Genomic DNA, 19,768 nt, shown 5'->3' with positions numbered 1-19,768 from the left:
GCAATGAGCACATCTAAAACACAGAGATTGGTTTCTAAATGTCATCCCTAAAAAGAATCAGAGTTCTGGCCAGGCGCGGTGGCTCACACCTGTAATCCCAGCACTTTGGGAGGCCGAGGGGTGTGGATCACCTGAAGTCAGGAGTTTGAGGGCATCCTTGCCAACATGGTGAAACCCCATCTGTACTAAAAATACAAAAATTAGCCAGGTGTGGTGGCATGTGCCTGTAGTCCCAGCTACTCGGGAAGCTGAGGCAGGAGAATCTCTTGAACCCTGGATGCTGAGATTGTTGTGAGCCGAGATTGTGCCACTCCACTCCAGCCTGGGCAACAGGGCGAGACTCCGTCTCAAAAAAAAAAAAAAAAAAAAAAAAAAAAAAAAAAAAAAAAAAAAAAAAAAAAAAACGGAATCACAGTTCCTTGGAGAAATGTCTGATTCCAGGATTGAGGGAGGAAAAGTGCAAGTTGAGCCTAGAAAATCTCATTGACTCAAAATGTGTGGACATGCACAAAGATTCAAGAGGACATGCCAAAAGGATATGAGCCAGATTGTAGGGGCTCCCANGCGCCTGTAGTCCAGCTACTCCGGAAGCTGAGGCAGGAGAATCTCTTGAACCCTGGATGCTGAGATTGTTGTGAGCCGAGATTGTGCCACTCCACTCCAGCCTGGGCAACAGGGCGAGACTCCGTCTCAAAAAAAAAAAAAAAAAAACGGAATCACAGTTCCTTGGAGAAATGTCTGATTCCAGGATTGAGGGAGGAAAAGTGCAAGTTGAGCCTAGAAAATCTCATTGACTCAAAATGTGTGGACATGCACAAAGATTCAAGAGGACATGCCAAAAGGATATGAGCCAGATTGTAGGGGCTCCCACTGGCCAAAACAGAGAAAATTTGGGCATTGAAATAACTGTAGTAAAGGATTATAGTATATTGATTAAAACAGGACTTCACTAGTTCACATATATAATTCCTCTAATAAAACAGAGGAAATGAAGGAATTAGAAAATCAGCATTTGGTAGCCATCCTAATTATAACTAATTGAAGCAAGAAGCAAGATACTAAAACTGGTAAGCAAAATAATGTGTGTGAGGCATAATAGAATATTTACATATTCTCAAATTCTCTCTATATATTTATTAATTACAAGAAGAAAATATTAACCTTACAGTGAAGAAATGTTTACCCTAACAAAGTCATCCCATAAGAAAGCATCATGTGCTTCTTAATAGGAAGCACCGAGAAACATGCCACATCACTTTTTGTGGTATTCCTGCACAAATCCATAACCTCTAATCGTGAAGAAACATCAAACTCCAACTGAGATATTTTAAAAAATAACTAGCTTGTACTGCACACTATGTGTTCAATACATAGATGAAAAATAGAATTAACTCTTCTATTTGCACATTTCCAGAGCATATTAACATATGCTTTTATTTAAAAACATAGGACATAAGAATCACTGCAAGGTTAGCTAGTTTCAGAAGAAGTTGGTCAAAGGAAGGACTGTTCCTGCAAATTAGCACCCATCAATTATTTCTTCTTGATTTTTATCAAGGAGAATAGGGAAGAAGAATTACGGGGGAGAAAGACACACAAAACCACAGCGGAAATTTTCAGTCCTTCAAGGTCTTCCACAGGGTGTTTCAATGAAAAGTTCAAGCTTTGACATAATGAGTCAAACAGTTCCTCAAAGTTATTCTTTGAATTTAACTAATGCTAAAATTTTCACTTTTTTCTGCTAAATTTCATTGATTCCACTGGAGATTAAAGTGCATATAACATAATCTACTTCATGCAAAGAAAAAAAGTGTTAAGTATGTAAGAGGCAAACATATCATGTGTTAAAGGATTCTTGGGGAAAAAAAGGTAAAATCATGACCCTCATACAAATATAAAAGTGAATACATGATTTTATTTAACTCATTAATAAGGAAATTGGTAAGGTGTTAAAAGCAATTCAAAGGACAATCCAAAGAACAGATCAGGAATACTAAAACGTGTAAGCGGAGGTGAAACTGTTTTCCTCGGTAGTAGTGGTGGAGGGGAAGGATTGTTACTCTGCTGGATAAAGTTCATCTGTGTATATATAAGAATTGTTTTCCATTGTTATTTATCTATAACTTATAAAGTTGTAAATAACTTCCAAGGAATCAGACTCAAACTGGAAGGGTATGTTCTCTAGGCAATGCAAAAACTTTCCCCTACACCTGTTAACAGCTGTATCTCCAGACAGAGAGTAGACAGAAAGTCTGGATGGCAACGGGAATCTACTGGTCATACGGCTAACTTCCCAATTCAATAAGCACGTGACTAAAGGATTTTTTTCCTTCCACTCACAGATATTTCAGGCTAATTAGATACTGTGTGCTTCTTAGGGTCACTGCTTGGTGGGGAAGCCAGCTCTGAATGGGGTCATAGCAAATGAGCTATTCAATGACCACACAACACTCCAACTCATCCCAGGGCACCCTGAAAGTAACTGCACCTTCCAAAGGGCACAGTGCAATCAGACTGTGTGTTTGGCCTCCTGTTTGCTAGTGGGGAGGAAGTGGCTTCATGGCTGTACACTACACATAAATGAATGTGAAAGACTATTTAGGTCTCTGCCTTTTCACCATCCTCCCACCTGCCACAGGCTGGGCTCTTGTGCTAGAAATGACTTGCTAGTTAGACATCATGGGTCAGGATCTGAGTCAGAGGTTTAACCATTTATAAGCTTTTTTCTTATGAAAAATTGGCACTAAGTATAATGTCTAGCTGCCAGAGTTGTTGCAGGCTTTACAGGAGACGCGGGCTGTGCAGATGCTTTGTAAATTTTGAAGCGTTATAAAATAACACATCTTCTTTTTTTTCTGGAAACCACGGTGCAAAGTTCATTGCCGGGGAAGGTAACGGCCCCTGGTGCCCTCCAAGCGTCAGCTTAGTTTCCAAGAAGCCGAGCAGCGGGCGCCCGCGGGTTCGTCTCTGGCTCCTCCTCCGCCACAGCGGCCGGGGGCCCGGGTCGGAGGCGGCGGGGGCCGAGCGCCCGGTCTGGCAAGCCCACGGCCCGCTAGGGGTGCCGTCCCGCGCCGGGGTGGAGCAGGCCCCGGCCGCCCAGTTCCTCATTCTATCAGCGGTACACGGGGCTGGTGGCGCCACAGGCGCTGGGACCGCGGGCGGCCAAGGATGGGTCCGCGCCGCTCGGCGAGCCTGCCCCGAGGCCTCGGACCTCGGCGGTCGCTCCTCCCCGTCGTCTTCCCGCTGCTGCTGCTGTTGGAGCCGCTGGGCTCGGGCGCCGAGGCCAGCCGGCCGCCCCACCTGGTCTTCGTGCTGGCAGACGACCTGGGCTGGAACGACGTGGGCTTCCACGGCTCCCGCATCCGCACGCCGCACCTGGACGCGCTGGCGGCCGGCGGGGTGCTCCTGGACAACTACTACACGCAGCCTCTGTGCACGCCGTCGCGGAGCCAGCTGCTCACTGGCCGCTACCAGGTACGCGGCGCCCCCGCCGCCCGCGCCGCCTCCGCCCCGCCTTTCGCCGCCTCCCTCCCGCTACTAACCGGCCCTTGAGGCCCCGGGCGCTGGCAGGCGGGGCTTGGTCCCCGGACCCGCGTATGGGCCCCGGTGGCTTCTCGCCCCGACCTCGCTCCTGCAGGCCGGCAGCCCGTCGTGGCCTCTGCGCATGCCCGGCTCCGACGCCCCGCGGACCCGCGCCCCTGCCGCCGGGTTGGGCGAGTGGCTTTGTCTTTCGTTTTCTGAAGCTCCGGGCGAAGGGGTTTATGGGAATGCCGGGTGCTGGGCGCCGCGGCCGGCAGGCGGAGCGGTCCTGAGGTGGGAGGCTGGGGAGGACGCGGGCTGGGAGCAAAGACGAGGGGAGAGGTAAAATGAAGGGGTGCCCGCCGTGGGTGCGACCCTGCCCCCGAGAAGCCAGCGGTCATGGGTTAGGAGTGTCCCACCAAAGATTATTTTTTTCTAGTTCTCAACACCCCTGGAGTGAAACCTGATGCTAGGTTGGTTTTTCTTAGGCTGCTGACACTCCTTTCAGATGTAACCTTGTATTGAACTCTTCTGAACATCTTACCTCTTTAAAAGCTTCCCTTTAGGAACGACTCCGAAGTTAACGAAGGAAATATAAATGTGGAGCGTGCATAGATGTTAGATAACTAAGAATAGCAAGAACATTTGCGTAGCACTTTGTTGTTTTTAAAGTGAATTATTGAAACAGCGCATGAGGTAGCTCTCTTTACCCCCTTTTACAGATGAGGCAGGAAGCCTGTATAGGTTCGTTGGCATGTTAAGAATCGCACAGCTAGAAAGTGGTCAAGGCCGTGTCTGTTGTGCTTTTCCTGCATCCACTGGTCGTCTCGGGCTTGGGAAATTGGCCTTTTTTCCCCTCAATCTGAATACGATTGTCATATTTCTAAGACCCTGAAGTTATGACCATATTAAATACAGTAAATGGGTACTGTTGGATGCCACCTGCGTACCTCCACAGAGTACATATGCTGTTTACTCAACAAAAATAATTTGAGCTTACTGTGCTACTGACAGGGGATATATATTTGAACGTTGCCCTCCCAAGTATGTGTTCGCATAACCTTTCAGATCAACCCTAGCCTCACATGGTCCTAAGATCAAGAGAAGGGAGGGCTTACTTGTGATAAAGATACACACAGTGGTCTGAAGGCTTTTATAAAGAGGAAAGATTGAGTGTTGCTAAGGGTGAGAAATAGCTGTAGCCAAGGTTAGAAATGAAAATAAAGGATGCTTCCCTTCACCATCCACCTTAGTGCTTTTGGCGGTTCTGACTTTGGCTGCTATGTGTAATCAGGAATCCCCTACATTGTGCAAATCTCACCCTGGACACTTTCTGGGAGTAAAGGGATGTGCCAGTAAAGAAGAAGGGAAAGGTGAGGTTTGCCCCAAAGGGTTCTGCATTTGCTCTGAAGTAAGAGAACTGAACTCAAATTGCAAAAGAATGGAAGGGCCATTCATTTCTCCAGCTTCCTCCCTTCCAACAGACTCGGACAGGAAAGCAAATACTAACTTCAAAAACCCATTCCTGGGCTGGGAGCAGTGGCTCACGCCTGTAATCCCAGCACTTTGGGAGGCTGAGGCAGGTGGATCACCTGAAGTCAGGAGTTCGAGACCAGCCTGACCAACATGGCAAAACCCCGTCTCTACTAAAAATACAAAAATTAGCCGGCTGTGGTGGCTTGCGCCTGTAGTCCCAGCTACTCAGGAGACTGAGGCAGGATAATCACTTGAACTCGGGAGGCAGAGCTTGCAGTGAGCCGAGATCGCACCACTGCACTCCAGCCTGGGCGACAGAGCAAGACTCCATCTCCAAACAAAAACAAAACAAAACCCATTCCTGTAATCAGTTGCTTTTGTCCCCTAACATCCTCCCCCACCAGTCACCAACATTAAGTCTTGGAGAAGAAACTTTAGTATTTAGAGTACCCCATGGTTATGAAGTAAAGGAAGAATAGAGAAACTGGGCACTCTGAGAGGTTTAGAGACCTCTCAGTATAGCTGTATCTAAAGCAGGCTTGCTTCCCTGAACATTTTTTTTCTCCACTTTTCTCACCCACTTTATTCTGTTAGAGTTCATGGGACCAAGTAGATATTACCCGGGGTGAACAAGTGTCCACTTATAATGAAGTAGATATTTCTGGGAGGGCTCAGGAGTCTCCCTCAGATACTGTATGTTGGTATTGTTCTGAGCACTTACAAGTGTTAACTCATTTGATTCTCACAACAACTCTATCATCTCTGTTCTATAACAAGGAAACTGATGCTGTAAGAGGTTAAGAAACTTGCCCAAGGTTGCAGGGCCAGTAAAGGTTGGACCAGGATTTGACCCAGGCTGCCTGGTCCTAGAGTTGATGCTTATAACCACTACACCATATTGCCTACTCAAAATTATTAAAAATGTCATCGCAACGGCTGCTGCATGCCTACGAAATAATCCCTGTATTACTTTTGGACATTTGGGTCATTCCTAAACAGTTCAATGTAAAGAATCAACCCATAATATTTCTGAGTTAGAAATTGCCTATATTCCATGTAAAATAAAAATAGATTTTGTTTCCGAGTCATTTCTTATGCATAATTTTAGACAATAAAATGAAGGAATTTTTTGACTGTTTCAAAATGAGGTACTTGAAGGAAGTTGTTAAGAGTCATATCTATGAACTTGGCAGTCATGCTTTAAGTTAATATTTACAGACCGCTTTCCCATAATTACTTAACTTCAGAAAAGCACGAGTTGATAAACAAGCCTAGACTGACTGGACTTTTTACTCTCATGAAATCCTGAGTTTTAGTTTTTTTTGGTTTAGAAATTATGTATTGAGCAAAGAGGACTGGTTAGGAACTGAGATGTAGGTTTCAGTCTTGGCCGTGTCAGACTCTGACCTCGCTGGCCATCATTTCCACATCTGTGAAACAGAGGAGCTGCGCTGAACTCTAGACTTTGTCTAGCTCTAAATTAATTTGACTCTAGGCTCTTGTGTCCATTAGGGCAAGTTTCTAACTTGGCAAATGCACATTATCATACCTATCATACTAACCCCATCTACTGGTAGAAAGATTGATCTTGCCCGACACAACGTATCTTAAAAATTGCGTGTACTACTTGTTATGCTGCTAGGAACTTATTTAATCGGGAACCTGAATTCAACCTTTTATATTGAGACATTTAATTTTTCAAAGCCCTCACAAATGAACTATTTTAAACGTGCATGCTATGGTGAAAAATGTGTAGGGACTGGGTACAGGTTGGAGGCAATGGAGGAGACTTAATTAGCAGATGGGGTAAGTAGTTACTGGCCAATTCAAGAACTAGAAATTCAGGTCTCTCTACACTCAGGCTAGGGCCCTTCCCACAGCTCTATGACTCATTCATTCATTATTTGTGAAATCTTTAAAAAAATCTGTATTTTATTTTTAAAATAGAAAATACGTTCACATGGCTTAAAAACTCAAAAGCTGCAAAAGGGCTTATAGTGAAAATCTACACGCACACACACACAGTTCCTTAGACATCCAGTTCCCATCTTTGTAGACAAACAATGCTCTGAAATATATATTTATAGATATCATTTATCTCTTTTTTCTATATAAGTGATAACATACTCTTCACACTGATCTGCAGCTCCTATTTTGTTTGTTTGTTTGTTTTTACTTATTTGAAATCATTCCATTTTGTTGACTAAAGATTATCCCCACAGCTTTTAGGGCTGCATAATATTTTGTTAAATGGATACATTGTAGTTTATTCAACCAGTTGCATACTGATGAACATGTAAGTTGTTTCCAGCCTTTTGATGTATCAAAGAATGGTGACGTGAATACTTTGTACATATGCCATTTTGTACATATTGGAACATAGATGAAGGATAAGTTCCTAGAAATGGAATTTTCTGGGTTTAAGGGTAGATGCATTTGTAATTTTGATAAATATTGTAAAATTACATCTTAAGAGATTGTACCAATTTACATGCCCACTGGCAATATTAAGTTATAGTTCACATCGCATATAATTTACCATTTTAAAGTGTCCAGTTCAATGGTTTTTTGTATATTCACAAGGTTGTGCAACCAATGTTTTCATCACCTCAGAAAGAAACCACTCAACCATTAGCAGTCACTCTTCATTTCCCCATTCCACCAGCCCTTGGAAACCACCAATCTTCTTATTATCTATGTAGCTTTACCTATTTTGGACATTTCATATAAATGGAATACAATAGATGGCCTTTCATCTATGTTGTAGCATGTATTCTTCCCTTTTATGTCTCAATAATATTCCATTGTATGGGCATGCCACATTTTGTTAATACATTCATCCATTGATGGACATTAGGTTGTTTGCACTTTTTGGCTATTATGAATAATGCTGCTGTGAACATTCATGTACAAGTTTTTGTATGAGCATATTTTTTCAGTTCTTTTGGGTTAATACCTAGGAGTGAAACACAGTATTGTTGCAGGACTTCTTAGTTCAGCTAATGCCAAAAGTTCTTGTCTGTCCCACGGCCATGAAAATTCAGGCTCGCAGATGGTTTGAAGGGTAAGCAGAGTTTTATTGGGTGAGAAGGAAAAAAGGGGGAAACAGGGACCCGCTGCAAGGAGTCCCTGCTACAGTGCTTCCCTCATCGCCCATTTGAATCCCAGGTGCCATAGGCAGAGGAGAGGCCAGGCGCGAACCTCCGTGGCTCCACCCCAGTGCATAGTCCAGTTGGAGTTTTGCCAGGGACCCCCTCCCACTTGGCTGTCTTAGTATCATGTGGCAACTCTATGTTTAACTCTTTGAGGAACTGGAAATTGTTTTCCACAGCAGCTATACCATGTTATATTTCCATTAGCAATGTATGTGGGTTTTAGTGTCCCCACATCCTTGCCAACACTTGTCATTATCTTTTTTGATTATAGCCTTCAAGTCATCCTAGTGAGTAGGAAGTGGTGTTTAATTGTAGTTTTGATTTTCATTTCCCTAATGACTAATGATGTTGAACATCTTTTCATGTCTTATCGATCATTTGTATGTCTTCTTTGGAGAAATGTCTACTCAGATCCTTTGGCTATTTTAAAATTGGGTTATTTATCTTCTCATTCTCGAGTTGTAGGAGTTCTTTATGTATTCTGGATACTATTAAATAAACCCTTATCAGATAGATTCTTTGCAAATATTTTTTCCCATTCTGTGGATTGCTTTTTACTTTCCTGATAGTGTCCTTTGATGTAAACAAAAGTTACAAATTTTTATGTACTACTTACCTATTTTTCTTTGGTTGCTTATATTGTTGGTACCATGTCTAAGAAACCATTTTCTAATCCAAAATTATGAAGATTTACCTCTATGTTTTCTTCTAAGTATTTTATAATTTCAGTTTTTACATTTAGGTCTTTGATCCATTTTGAGTTCATTTTTATGTACGATTTGAGGTATGTGGGTGTCCAGATATTTCAGTGCCATTTGTTGAAAAGAATGTTCTTTCCTCATTGCACCCTTTGCACTCTCGTCAAGACTCAACTGACCATAGATATATGACTTATAATTCTATTCCATTGATCTGTATGCCTATCCTTATGCCAGTGCCTCACTGTCTTGATTACTGTTGCTTTGTACTGCAAAGGTTTTAGAATTAGAAAATGTGAGTCTTCCAATTTTGTTATTCTTTTTCAAGATAGTTTGGCTATTCTCGGCCCCTTGCATTTCCACGTAAATTTTAGAATCAACTTGTCCGTATCTATAAAAAAAAAGGGAAGTGGAATTTTGATATGGATTTCAGTGATCTGTAGCACCATTTGGAGAATATTATTACCTCAACAATATAACTTCCGATTTAAGAATATGAGATGTCTTTCTGTTTATTTAGAGTTTTTTTTTTTTTGAGACAGAGTCTTGCTCGACTCTGTTGCCCAGGCTGGGGCACAGTGTTGGCTCACCGTAACCTCTGGCTTGTGGGTTCAAGCAATTCTCCTGCCTTAGCCTCCTGAGTAGCTGGGACTATAGGCACGCATCACCACACCCACCTAATTTTTGTATTTTTAATAGAGATGGGGTTTCACCATGTTGGCCAGGCTGGTCTTGAACTCCTGACTTCAAATGATCCACCTGCCTTGGCCTCCCAAAGTGTTGGGATTATAGACGTGAGCCACCACACCCAGCCTATTTAGGTCTTCTTTAATTTCTTTCAACAATGTTTTATAATTTTTAATGTATAAGCATTGTACTTTGGTTAAATTTATTCCTGTTTTACTATTTTCAGTGGTATTGTAAATGGACTTCCTTTCTTAATTTTATTTTCAGTAATTCATTGCTGTTGCATAGAAATGCAACTGATATATTTACATCAATCATTTTGCAACCTTAATGAACTTATTAGTTCTAATTGTGTGTGGTTGTGTAATCTTTAGAGTTTTTTAGTGCAAGATCATGTCATCTGCAAATAGAAGTTTTCCTTCTTCCTTTCTAATCTAGATACCTTTTATTTCATTTTCTTGCCTAATTACCCTGGATAGGACCTCCAGTGCAATATTGAGTAGAAGTAGCATGAGTGGACATACTTGTCGTATTTCCAATCTTAGAGGGGAAGCTTTCAGTCGATCACCATTAAGTGTGATATATTCATTCATTCTTTCATTCAACAAATATTTACTGAGCAGCGAGTTACACCACTGTACTTTGGGAATCTCTTGGTGCTTATAATCTGAAGGGGTTGAGGTAAGGAGAAGGAGTAACCAAGAGGGATGTGAAATAAATACAAACAGACCGGGCGTGGTGGCTCATGCCTGTATTCCCAGAACTTTGGGAAGCCGAGACAGGCAGATCACCTGAGGTCAGGAGTTTGAGACCAGCCTGGCCAACATGGTGAAACCCCGTCTCTACTAAAATACAAAATTAGCCAGGTGTGGTGGTACATACCTGTAATCCCAGCTACTCAGGAGGCTGAGGCAGGAGAATTGCTTGAACCTGGGAGGCGGAGGTTGCAGTGAACCGAGATTGCACCACTGCACTCCAGCCTGGGCAACAGAGCAAGACTCCATCTTGGCAGTGGGGGGTGGGGGAAGAAAGAAATACAAACAATTAAGTAAGGTGAATTTAAATGGCATGACAATACATGTGGAGAAGAAAATAAAGTAGATCAAGTGATCTTGACTCAGGAAGGTGTCTTAAAAGAGGTAGTATGAGCAGAGGCATGAATGAAGGGAGTCAGCCATGCACACATCCTAGCAAAGTTTAACGTGGAGGAAGGAGCAACAGAAGCAAAGCCCTTGAGGCTGGAATGAGCTTATTGTAAGAATGAGAGGGTAGCTGAGTGAATGAGGGTGCCAGAGGCAGGCCAAGAGCTGGAGGAGGGAGGCTGGGTCTCCCTGGGTTTAATGCTGCTCACCCATTATAAAGTGTTAAAACTTGAACTTTTTTGTGTGTGTCAGTTTTTAGAGTAAGGTTACATTGAGGCTGTTATAAACTAAGGAACATTTCTGACCTAACAGTGTTCTAAATGGGTATATTTTAAGGAAATACAGTCAAGTGCCGTGTGGCATTCTTTGGATACATGTAATTCCAATTAGAATTAATTATACGTATTCTCTCTTTTTCTTTAAAAGAAATAAGCTTGGCTGGGCGCTGTGGCTCATGCCTCTAATCCCAGCAATTTGGGAGGCCGAGGTGGGCAGATCACTGGAGTCCAGGAGTTCGAGACCAGCCTGGGTGAAACTCTATCTCTCTAAAAAGTTAAAAAAATTAACCAAGTGTGGTGGCAAGCGCCTGTAGTCCCAGCTACTCAGGAGGCTGAGGTTGGGACTGGGGGTGGGGAAGGTGGATGGCGGGAAATTGCTTGAGCCCGGGGAGGCAGAGGTTGCAGTGAGCCAGGATGGTGCCACTGCACTCCAGTCCAGGTGACACAGTGAGACTCTGTCTCAAAAAAAAAAAAAAAAAGTAACCTGTTTTAAAATCGTCTCTAGGAAATACATTCAAAGGTTTCACATATAAAAGATGTAAAAAATATCAATATATAGATGAGGATGTTTTCATCCTTTCTCCCCGCCCTCCTTCCCATAGGTAGCTCCTGTTTGTTGGTTTCTTGATATCCCTTGGAGGCATGTTATGCACATAAGAAAATAGATTTTATATTTGTTTTACCCTTATTTAAAACCTCATTATTAAAANAAAAAAAAAAAAAAAAAAAAAAAGTAACCTGTTTTTAAAATCGTCTCTAGGAAATACATTCAAAGGTTTCACATATAAAAGATGTAAAAAATATAAATATATAGATGAGGATGTTTTCATCCTTTCTCCCCGCCCTCCTTCCCATAGGTAGCTCCTGTTTGTTGGTTTCTTGATATCCCTTGGAGGCATGTTATGCACATAAGAAAATAGATTTTATATTTGTTTTACCCTTATTTAAAACCTCATTATTAAAAATATTAATTTTAAAATTCTCCAGCTTTTCTAATAGAATTTGTGTACCGCTTTTAGTTCAAATAGAAAACTTAATATTACTAATTTTCCATATTCTTACAAATTGACTTTATTCCATACAAAATACTCATTATGCCTTCGTTATTCCTAGTACACATTTTAATTGTGATTAGTGGTTCTGAGGTCTGACTTCTCCATTAGATTGCCTTGTTTGTCTCTGGGCTAAAGTAGCACTCAGCGTTGGACAATTAAATGATCGAATGTGAGAAGCACTTTTACACAGTTCCTGAAAGAGCTCACCATCTTAATTAAACTGCTTCAAATTGCCATGTCATTTCTAGTCCCCTTACTTCTTTTTTAAGAAATTGAAAAGATTAAAGGGTAAGAAAGTGATAGGTCTTAAAGGAAAACACTCTTCTGGGAAAAAAGTTAAGAAAAGTAACTCTGGTCCTCAGCTGGGAATGTTCTTACCTTGGGTTCCAAGGGGGCAACTCCACCAGAACTCCATAAACCTTGGCACAGAATAGAAGCAATGAAAGATGACTCCAAGGTTTTTTTTTTTTTGTTTTCATTCTTAAGGGATCCAAACCACATTTTTCTCAATCACACTGATAAACGGACAAGACATTTTCACGGCTTTTCACTCACTCCTGAGATGGAACCTTGGACAGGAAATATAGGAAGGAGGCTGTACTGGAGCATCGTGGGTAATTTTTGACTTTTGCTTCAAGTTTGCTTCAAGGTGAGCAGGAAAGATGCATGCTGCAGGCAGAAGAGGGCATGGTGGTGCAGGCATTCTGCCTGAGCGTGCCCTCCCTTTCCTGCTTCTTGTCCTCCTCACCCTCACTGTCCTGCCTGCCCCTCACCTGCTGGCCTCTCAGTGGACTCCTGCCAGTGGTTGCCTCTCCCTGGACTTTGAGGTTCAGAAGTAGGGCACAGGAGAGTGCAGAGCTGGAAGAAATGTGTATAGGGTGCAGGGATTGGGGAAAGATGCATGTCTCAAGGTGGGTGCTCCTAGGATCCCCTGGCAAAGGCACAGGAGGAGGGAGCTGTCAGAGAACCATGTAGCCCTGAGACCGTGGGTGCCTCCTAAGAGAAAACAGTGTCTTTATTCCTATGCTCATTCAGGGAGAGAAACAAAGGATACATTAGCTCCGTAGGGACAAGCAAGATGGCCTCACTAAAGCACAGCAGAGCCCTGGGGTGACTTTGATGGGTTTGCTAAAGCCAGGCGTCCTTCCTAAGCCTAGCCAAATCCAAGAGGCATTTTCCCAGGAGGGAAGAGGGGTGCGGAGGCCTTATTCTGCAAACATTGCAGCTATTTTAAAGAAACATTTCCAGATTTTATATCTTTTACCTGCCAGGAAATTGCGAATGAGGAAATAAGGAAATAAGTTTAGAGCTGAGTGGAATATGGCCAGTTGAGTTAGAGGATTTTCTGTTTGCTTGATTTACGAGGTTTCTCATTTCAGGAATCACTTGGAGCATAAGCTGTTGCTCTCTGGTCATTATCTTTTGTTTGCGTTTCCTTAATCACGTCACCTTTTGAGAGATTCCTTTCCCTCAGCTTTCTTCATATTTTCCTTCCTTTTCCATTTGGGCTTTCTTTGGAATTATAATTTAAATAGAGGGAGGCGCTGAAACCCTTTCTGACTTGTTTATTCTTTTTTATAAACAACATCCCTTTGTGAGTTTAGTCAGAGATTTGCACTCTTTACTAATCAACACCAAAATAAATAGACTCTTAAAACTGTCAGTGACATGGGCCAGTTCTGCAGCCCGAGTCCTGAAGGGCCAGGCCAGATGGCAACGCCAGGCCCCTAGCACACATAATGCGTGTCTGTAGCTCTTGGCTTCAGCAGCATGGGCAGCTGACTGCTTTTTAAATGGCTTCTGTGGGGAGGGAGCAGATTTTCCACTATCCATTTGTTGTTTGGGCATCTCCAGGAATAAACCCTAAGGTGGCACAAGTGCCACTTGACCATGCTTAAAACTTGCTGTGTACTGGCCGAGGCACAGGCTAGAAATTCTGAAACCCTGCTTTGCCACCAGCATGTTCTGTGATTGCATTCTGATCATGAAGCTTCCCACTAGGCTCTCTGGTGTATAAAGTGGAGGGGTAGAGTGACCCATTTTTCTGAATTTTTAAGTACTGCAGCAGGAGGTATTGCACACATATGTGGGCACATGAGGATATGAGTTCATTTTGCTCAGACCAGACTGACTGGACAGAACCTCCCTTCTGTTCAACGGGATACTATGTCAACACTGTTGAGGTGCGGAGAGAAAGAACATCTATTGCCTTCTGTGCAGCAGTGGTTTGCTTCACTCTTGGGAGAGTTTGAGTGTAGCTGAAATATTATGCTCTGAACTCCCATATAGATAACTAATCGATTGACTGTCTGGACCTCTGAAAGGGGAATTGGAAGAGATTCTGATATGGGAGCTGCCATCTTCCTCTCCCCCAGCAAGAGATTGTTTTTTGTCCTTTAAGCTTATGAGACTATACTGCAGGGATCTCCTAGGTGTGCAGAAGACAGAATAACACACTGGACCAAATAAATTGTTATGTGCAACCAATATGTAAACAAGGAGCTCTCAGTTATGTCACAGAAAGAGCCTAGAACGAGCCAGGTCCTCCACAGGATTTGCAGACCTTTAGCCTTTGTGGAGAGGATTTTTGATGGTCAAGTAAAATCTTAGGAGAAGTTGTTTTTTGAGAGAAGATTTGGTTTAATGAAGAGGAGACAGCCACACATGGTAGATAGGGAGGTAACCCCTTGGACTTTTGTATATTGCATGTAGAACCTTCTTCATTCAAACACACTTCTTTGGACATTGCAGATGAGTGTTAGAATGAAATTGTTTTATATTCTGTTGTGTTTATCAGGGCATCCTTATTTTTTTTCTTTTGATTCCTATTGGTGCCCGGTTGCCTTCCTGCCCCATGCAGCATGGCATGGCTCTGTAGTTCTGTGTTAAAGTGCTGGGTTGGAACCAGCTCGGCATTTGCCTGTTTACTGCTTCTCTACACATTATAGCTTCCTTCCTTCAGATAGTGTTTGAACAGACCGAAAACATGTTTTTGGATATCATCCAGGGTTTGGCTTCTGCTTCCCAATAATGCCATGAAAATGCTCTGTCAAATAAATTCTCAGGAACCGAAAAGAACACATTCCCTGCTCCATATGATTGTAGATAATGGAGGCAGGCTTCAGCTGACCACCTGGCTTGGTGCTCATGGCTTAGGGAAACCAAATCGCACAACATCTCTTGGCAGTGCTTTCTAGCGATCAGAGTTAATTCTCTGCATGTGATGGATGAGCTTTCCATTTAAGGAAATTTTCACAGAGCATTTATCTCCACTGGGGCTTTGGATTCCATAAAATATTATCTTTACTGGTCCTGCCTGGTTGTCAATTAGCATACTATATGCAATGAAGTTTTTGAGTCCTAGGGTCAATTTTCTCTTCAGTAAGCTTCCAGAGTTAACCGTGGAAGGAATACTTCTTTGATTTGGGGGAGGTGTGTGTGTGTGTGCCCACGTGCACATGTGCTAAGAGGAATGCTTCCCTTTCCCAGCCTGGATATTACAACATCCTTACCATTCAGGGTCCCAGCTGGAAAGAGGTGGCACATTCAAATTAGGGAGTGTTTATTTACAAAGGGACTATTTTAAAAGGTGTGAATCTGTGGGGAAAAATGCTAGGGATGGTGTAGTAATCCAGTGGAGCTGTTACTGCCCCTAGACCAGAAGAGAAGAAAGGAAGGGCCAGTTACCAGAACCTAGAAGGAGAGAGGCAGATAGAGAAAGAAGTCTGCTTCCAGAGTGACCTTCGGTAGAGAGACTCATGTAGCCAGGCTAAGCAGCCTGTCAACCGAGGCCATGCACTCTCCTTTTTCCCTCTCACTCCTGCCAGGGCTCCCCATTAGCTGAGCCCAATCAGAAACCAAAAGACAAGTGTCCTTTGACTTGATCCTCACAGGTCAGCCTCCTAGGGCAGAGAGCAGGACTGAGAAGGCAGCGTGGATTTGAAGGGCAAACGGAAGGTATCTGGCACATATCCCAATGTAGGTAGGTGTCTAATTATTTCTAGGAGAGGCATAACAATCTCAGTAGAAAACTTAAACTCACTTTTATTTTTAAACAGTTTTATTGAGATATGATTGACACACAATAAACTGTACACACTTCAAGTATACAATTCGATAAGCTTTGATGGGTTTATACCTGTGAAACCATCACCACATCAAGACAGTGAACTTACCCATCATTCTCAAGATAAACCCACTTTAACTTAACACTTAAGATATTCCATGTTGTTCTTTTAGGAGGATGTGGAAAGAGATCATGCAGTAAAGCAATAGCAGGTGCAATTCCTAACTTACTAAAGTTACTGAAGTTAGTGGGTTACTGAATGAAGTTACTGCCCAGGGTTACAAAGCTCATAAGTGATAAAGCCAGGATGGGATTTAATTTTCTCAGCCTTATGCTACTCTGCTTTAAATTATAAGGCAAATAAAATACAAACACTTATAAAAAATCATTTATTAGCAACACATTTCTTACTCTGCACCTTACAGCTGATGAAGGGACCAGCCATGGCCTGGGTTGAGAACTGGCACTCTTACCTCCCTTGTCCCCAGAGCCTGTTTATTCTATAAATCAAGAGCTCCCAGTACTGGGGAAGGCTTGTGTCTGGTGCAGAGTTGAATTTGAGACCCCAGTCCCACTTCCTACAAAGAAGAGCACCTCCCTGGCTAAGCCAGGACAAGGAGGCAGGAAGTGTCAAGTTTTAGGGAAGGGTGGGACTGGGTAGACAAGGAGTGATACCCTGTCATGCCGCAGCAGGGGCTGCAGTGGCGCCCACCAGCACAAGAGCTGTGACAGGGCCACTCTGGGTTCTGGGCTGGCCTTTTGAACTTGTCTAGTAAGCTCAGGTCTCAGGGCCTTTGAAGTTTTTATTCCTTAGGTCTGGATTGCTCTTACACTGGATTTCTCCAAGTCTCACCACCTTACTTTATTCTGGTCACTGCTCAAATATCTCCTCTACAGAAAAGGTTTCTTTCTTTCTTTCTTTCTTTTTTTGAGATAGGGTCTTGCTCTGTTGCCCAGGATGGAGTGCAGTGCAGTGGAGTGATCACAGCTCACTGCAGCCTCGACCTCCCAGGCTCAAGTAATCCTCCCACCTCAGTCTCCTCAGTAGCTGGGACTACAGGCACAGGCCACCATGCCCTGCTAATTATTTTATTTTATTTTAGTAGAGATGAGATCATGGCATTTTGCCCAGGCTCTCCTGGAATTCCTGGAGTCAAGCTGTCCTCCTGCCTCAACCTCCCAAAGTGTTGGGATTACAGGGATAAGCCACCCCGCCTGGTCCAGAGAAGCTTTCTTTTCCACTCTATCGCAAATGCCACCTCTGTCACTGTCTCCCTCTCCTTCTTTACTTTTCCTCATGGCAGTGATCACTATTGGACATTAGAGTATCAGTTCTCACACTTTTTGGTCTTAGGATCTTTGCACTTGCTTAAAAATTATTGAGGACCCCAGGGAGCATAGATTTAAGTGGGTTGTTACCATTCAAAATTTGCCATAAGTTAAAACAAATTGTAAATTTTTTTATTCAATGAAAAATAGTAATAAACCCACTATATTAACATAAATAACTTATGAAAAAAGCTCTCTTTTTCAAAACCAAGTAGTTAAGTGAGAAGAATGGCATTGTTTTATATTTTTAAACATCTTTTCTACTAATAGAAGTTTGCTAGGTGGTTGTATCTGCTTCTGCATTTAACCTGTTATGATATATTATTTTTGGTAAAAATTGAAGAAGAAAAATCTGGCCCCACACAGATGTGTAGTTGGAAAAGGGAGGGCTATTTTAATATCCTTTTCATATAATTGTGGGTATTCTATTCGATGTTACACCAAAAGTTAACAAGTGGTCATTGCTTAAAGTTTAGTTGCTGTATGGACCTTATGCCCTGGGCATATATGTGTGAGCCACTCCCAAGCAGCAGTCAGATGGCCGCTTTTTAAAAGGAAAAGTTGAACACAGTCTTTTGATATTAAGATTTACATAAAGTAGAATAAAAAATGGAAATAATCATTTTATTATACTGTTAAATAACTCAGCCAGGCACGGTGGCTCACGCCTGTAATCCCAACACATTGGGAGGCCAGATCACCTGAGGTCAGGAGTTCGAGACCAGCCTGGCCAACATGGTGAAACCCCATCTCTACTAAAAATACAATAAATTAGTTGGGTGTGGTAGTGGGCGCCTATAATCCCAGCTACTCAGGAGGCTGAGGCAGGAGAATCGCTTGAACCTGGGAGGCGGAGGTTGCAGTGAGCTGAGATCACGCCATTGCACTCTAGCCTGGGCAACAAGAGCGAAACTTCATCTCAAAACAAAAACAAAAACAAAAACAAAACCACTTGTAAAAAATCACCAAGTTTTCAAAGATTACAGAAGTGTCTTCTAATGAAACACCAACTTCTTCTGTGCCCAAAATTGGAACTTTTTTCTTGATAGATTCACAGCACATATTATTGCTACTTTTTTTGAGGCAAGAAGTAACAAGTTAATGGTTTCTAACATAGTGCCTTGATAGATGTTGAAAATATCGTTTGTTGGAATGGTTTTATTTGTCTTTCAAATCCTGTTTATGTCTACTACTTTATTTGAATAAGAGAATTCTGCCTTTCAGAAACATCCTCAAGCCAGTACAGGAATACAGTTAAACATCCAAGGCAACAGATATGATCAGTAAGGTAGAGGCCATTTTATCTGCTTGTTTACAATATTTCAGTGTCATTAATCTATAATTTTATGTTTATCTCTGTAAGATCCGTACAGGTTTACAGCACCAAATAATCTGGCCCTGTCAGCCCAGCTGTGTTCCTTTGGATGAAAAACTCCTGCCCCAGCTCCTAAAAGAAGCAGGTTATACTACCCATATGGTCGGAAAATGGCACCTGGGAATGTACCGGAAAGAATGCCTTCCAACCCACCGAGGATTTGATACTTACTTTGGTAATGGAAATGCACATGTTTCTTTAACAACTCAGACTAACTGCAGCCATCTCATAAAACACACCCAAGTGCAATCAAGTGAAATAACTGGAAATTTGAACACAGAGTGAATCAGTCGGCACTGCAATGGGGCTGCTTTCTAATGTTACCTCTGTAAGCGGGGCTCTGTGCTGACCTTATGGTGGGCAAACCCATTACCTTTGTTGGAGTTCTAAATGCCACCTTAGGGCCTTGCAAGAGTTTACTATCCACGTTGGAGACCACTGTACTCTCAGAGACCCTTATTACCAAAAAGGGACATGGATTGATTTTTTTTTTTAATTCCAGGCAAAACCTAATGTGAGAATATTTCCAGGCCAGGTGCAGTGGCTCACGCCTGTAATCCTAGCACTTTGGGAGGCTGAGGCGGGTGGATCACGAGGTCAGGAGATCAAGACCATCCTGGCTAACACGGTGAAACTCTGACTCTACTAAAATTACAAAAAAAATTAGCCGAGCAAGGTGGCGGGCGCCTGTAGTTCCAACTACTCGGGAGGCTGAGGGAGAAGAAGAGTGTGAACCCGGGAGGCGGAACTTGCAGTAAGCCGAGATAGCGCCACCGCACTCCAACCTGGGTGACAGAGCGAGACTCCATCTCAAAAAATAGGAATAATAATAATAAATTTTTTTTAAAAAGAGTATTTTCTTCACAAAGATTTGGTGTGTTTTTTTCTCCCTGTGGAATGTATTCACAATTTTTTCTTTTTTTCTGAAGGGGTGGGGAAGACTCTTCCATTGACGTTCCTTCCATCTGTGAAATCTGTTTTGCAATCA

The 19,768-nt window shown here is 42.6% G+C and overlaps 1 protein-coding gene across 1 annotated transcript in view; it reads left to right on the top strand.

The window, feature by feature from the left end:
- The first annotated feature begins 1,893 nt into the window (after positions 1-1,893).
- The window catches only part of ARSB (arylsulfatase B), a 195,697-nt gene continuing 177,822 nt past the window's right edge, over positions 1,894-19,768 (top strand). The window contains exons 1-2 of the mRNA XM_017870901.1: positions 1,894-3,474; positions 18,769-18,955. Coding sequence (XP_017726390.1) covers positions 3,169-3,474; positions 18,769-18,955 — 493 coding nt within the window. The 5' untranslated portion in view covers positions 1,894-3,168. The remainder of the gene's footprint in view (positions 3,475-18,768; positions 18,956-19,768) is intronic.

The sequence above is a fragment of the Rhinopithecus bieti genome, unplaced genomic scaffold (genome assembly GCF_001698545.2).
Source record: "Rhinopithecus bieti isolate Rb0 unplaced genomic scaffold, ASM169854v2 scaffold_5216, whole genome shotgun sequence".
Lineage (NCBI taxonomy): Eukaryota > Metazoa > Chordata > Mammalia > Primates > Cercopithecidae > Rhinopithecus > Rhinopithecus bieti.
Note: the sequence above shows the minus strand (reverse complement) of the source record. Positions and strands in the feature narration are given on the sequence as shown.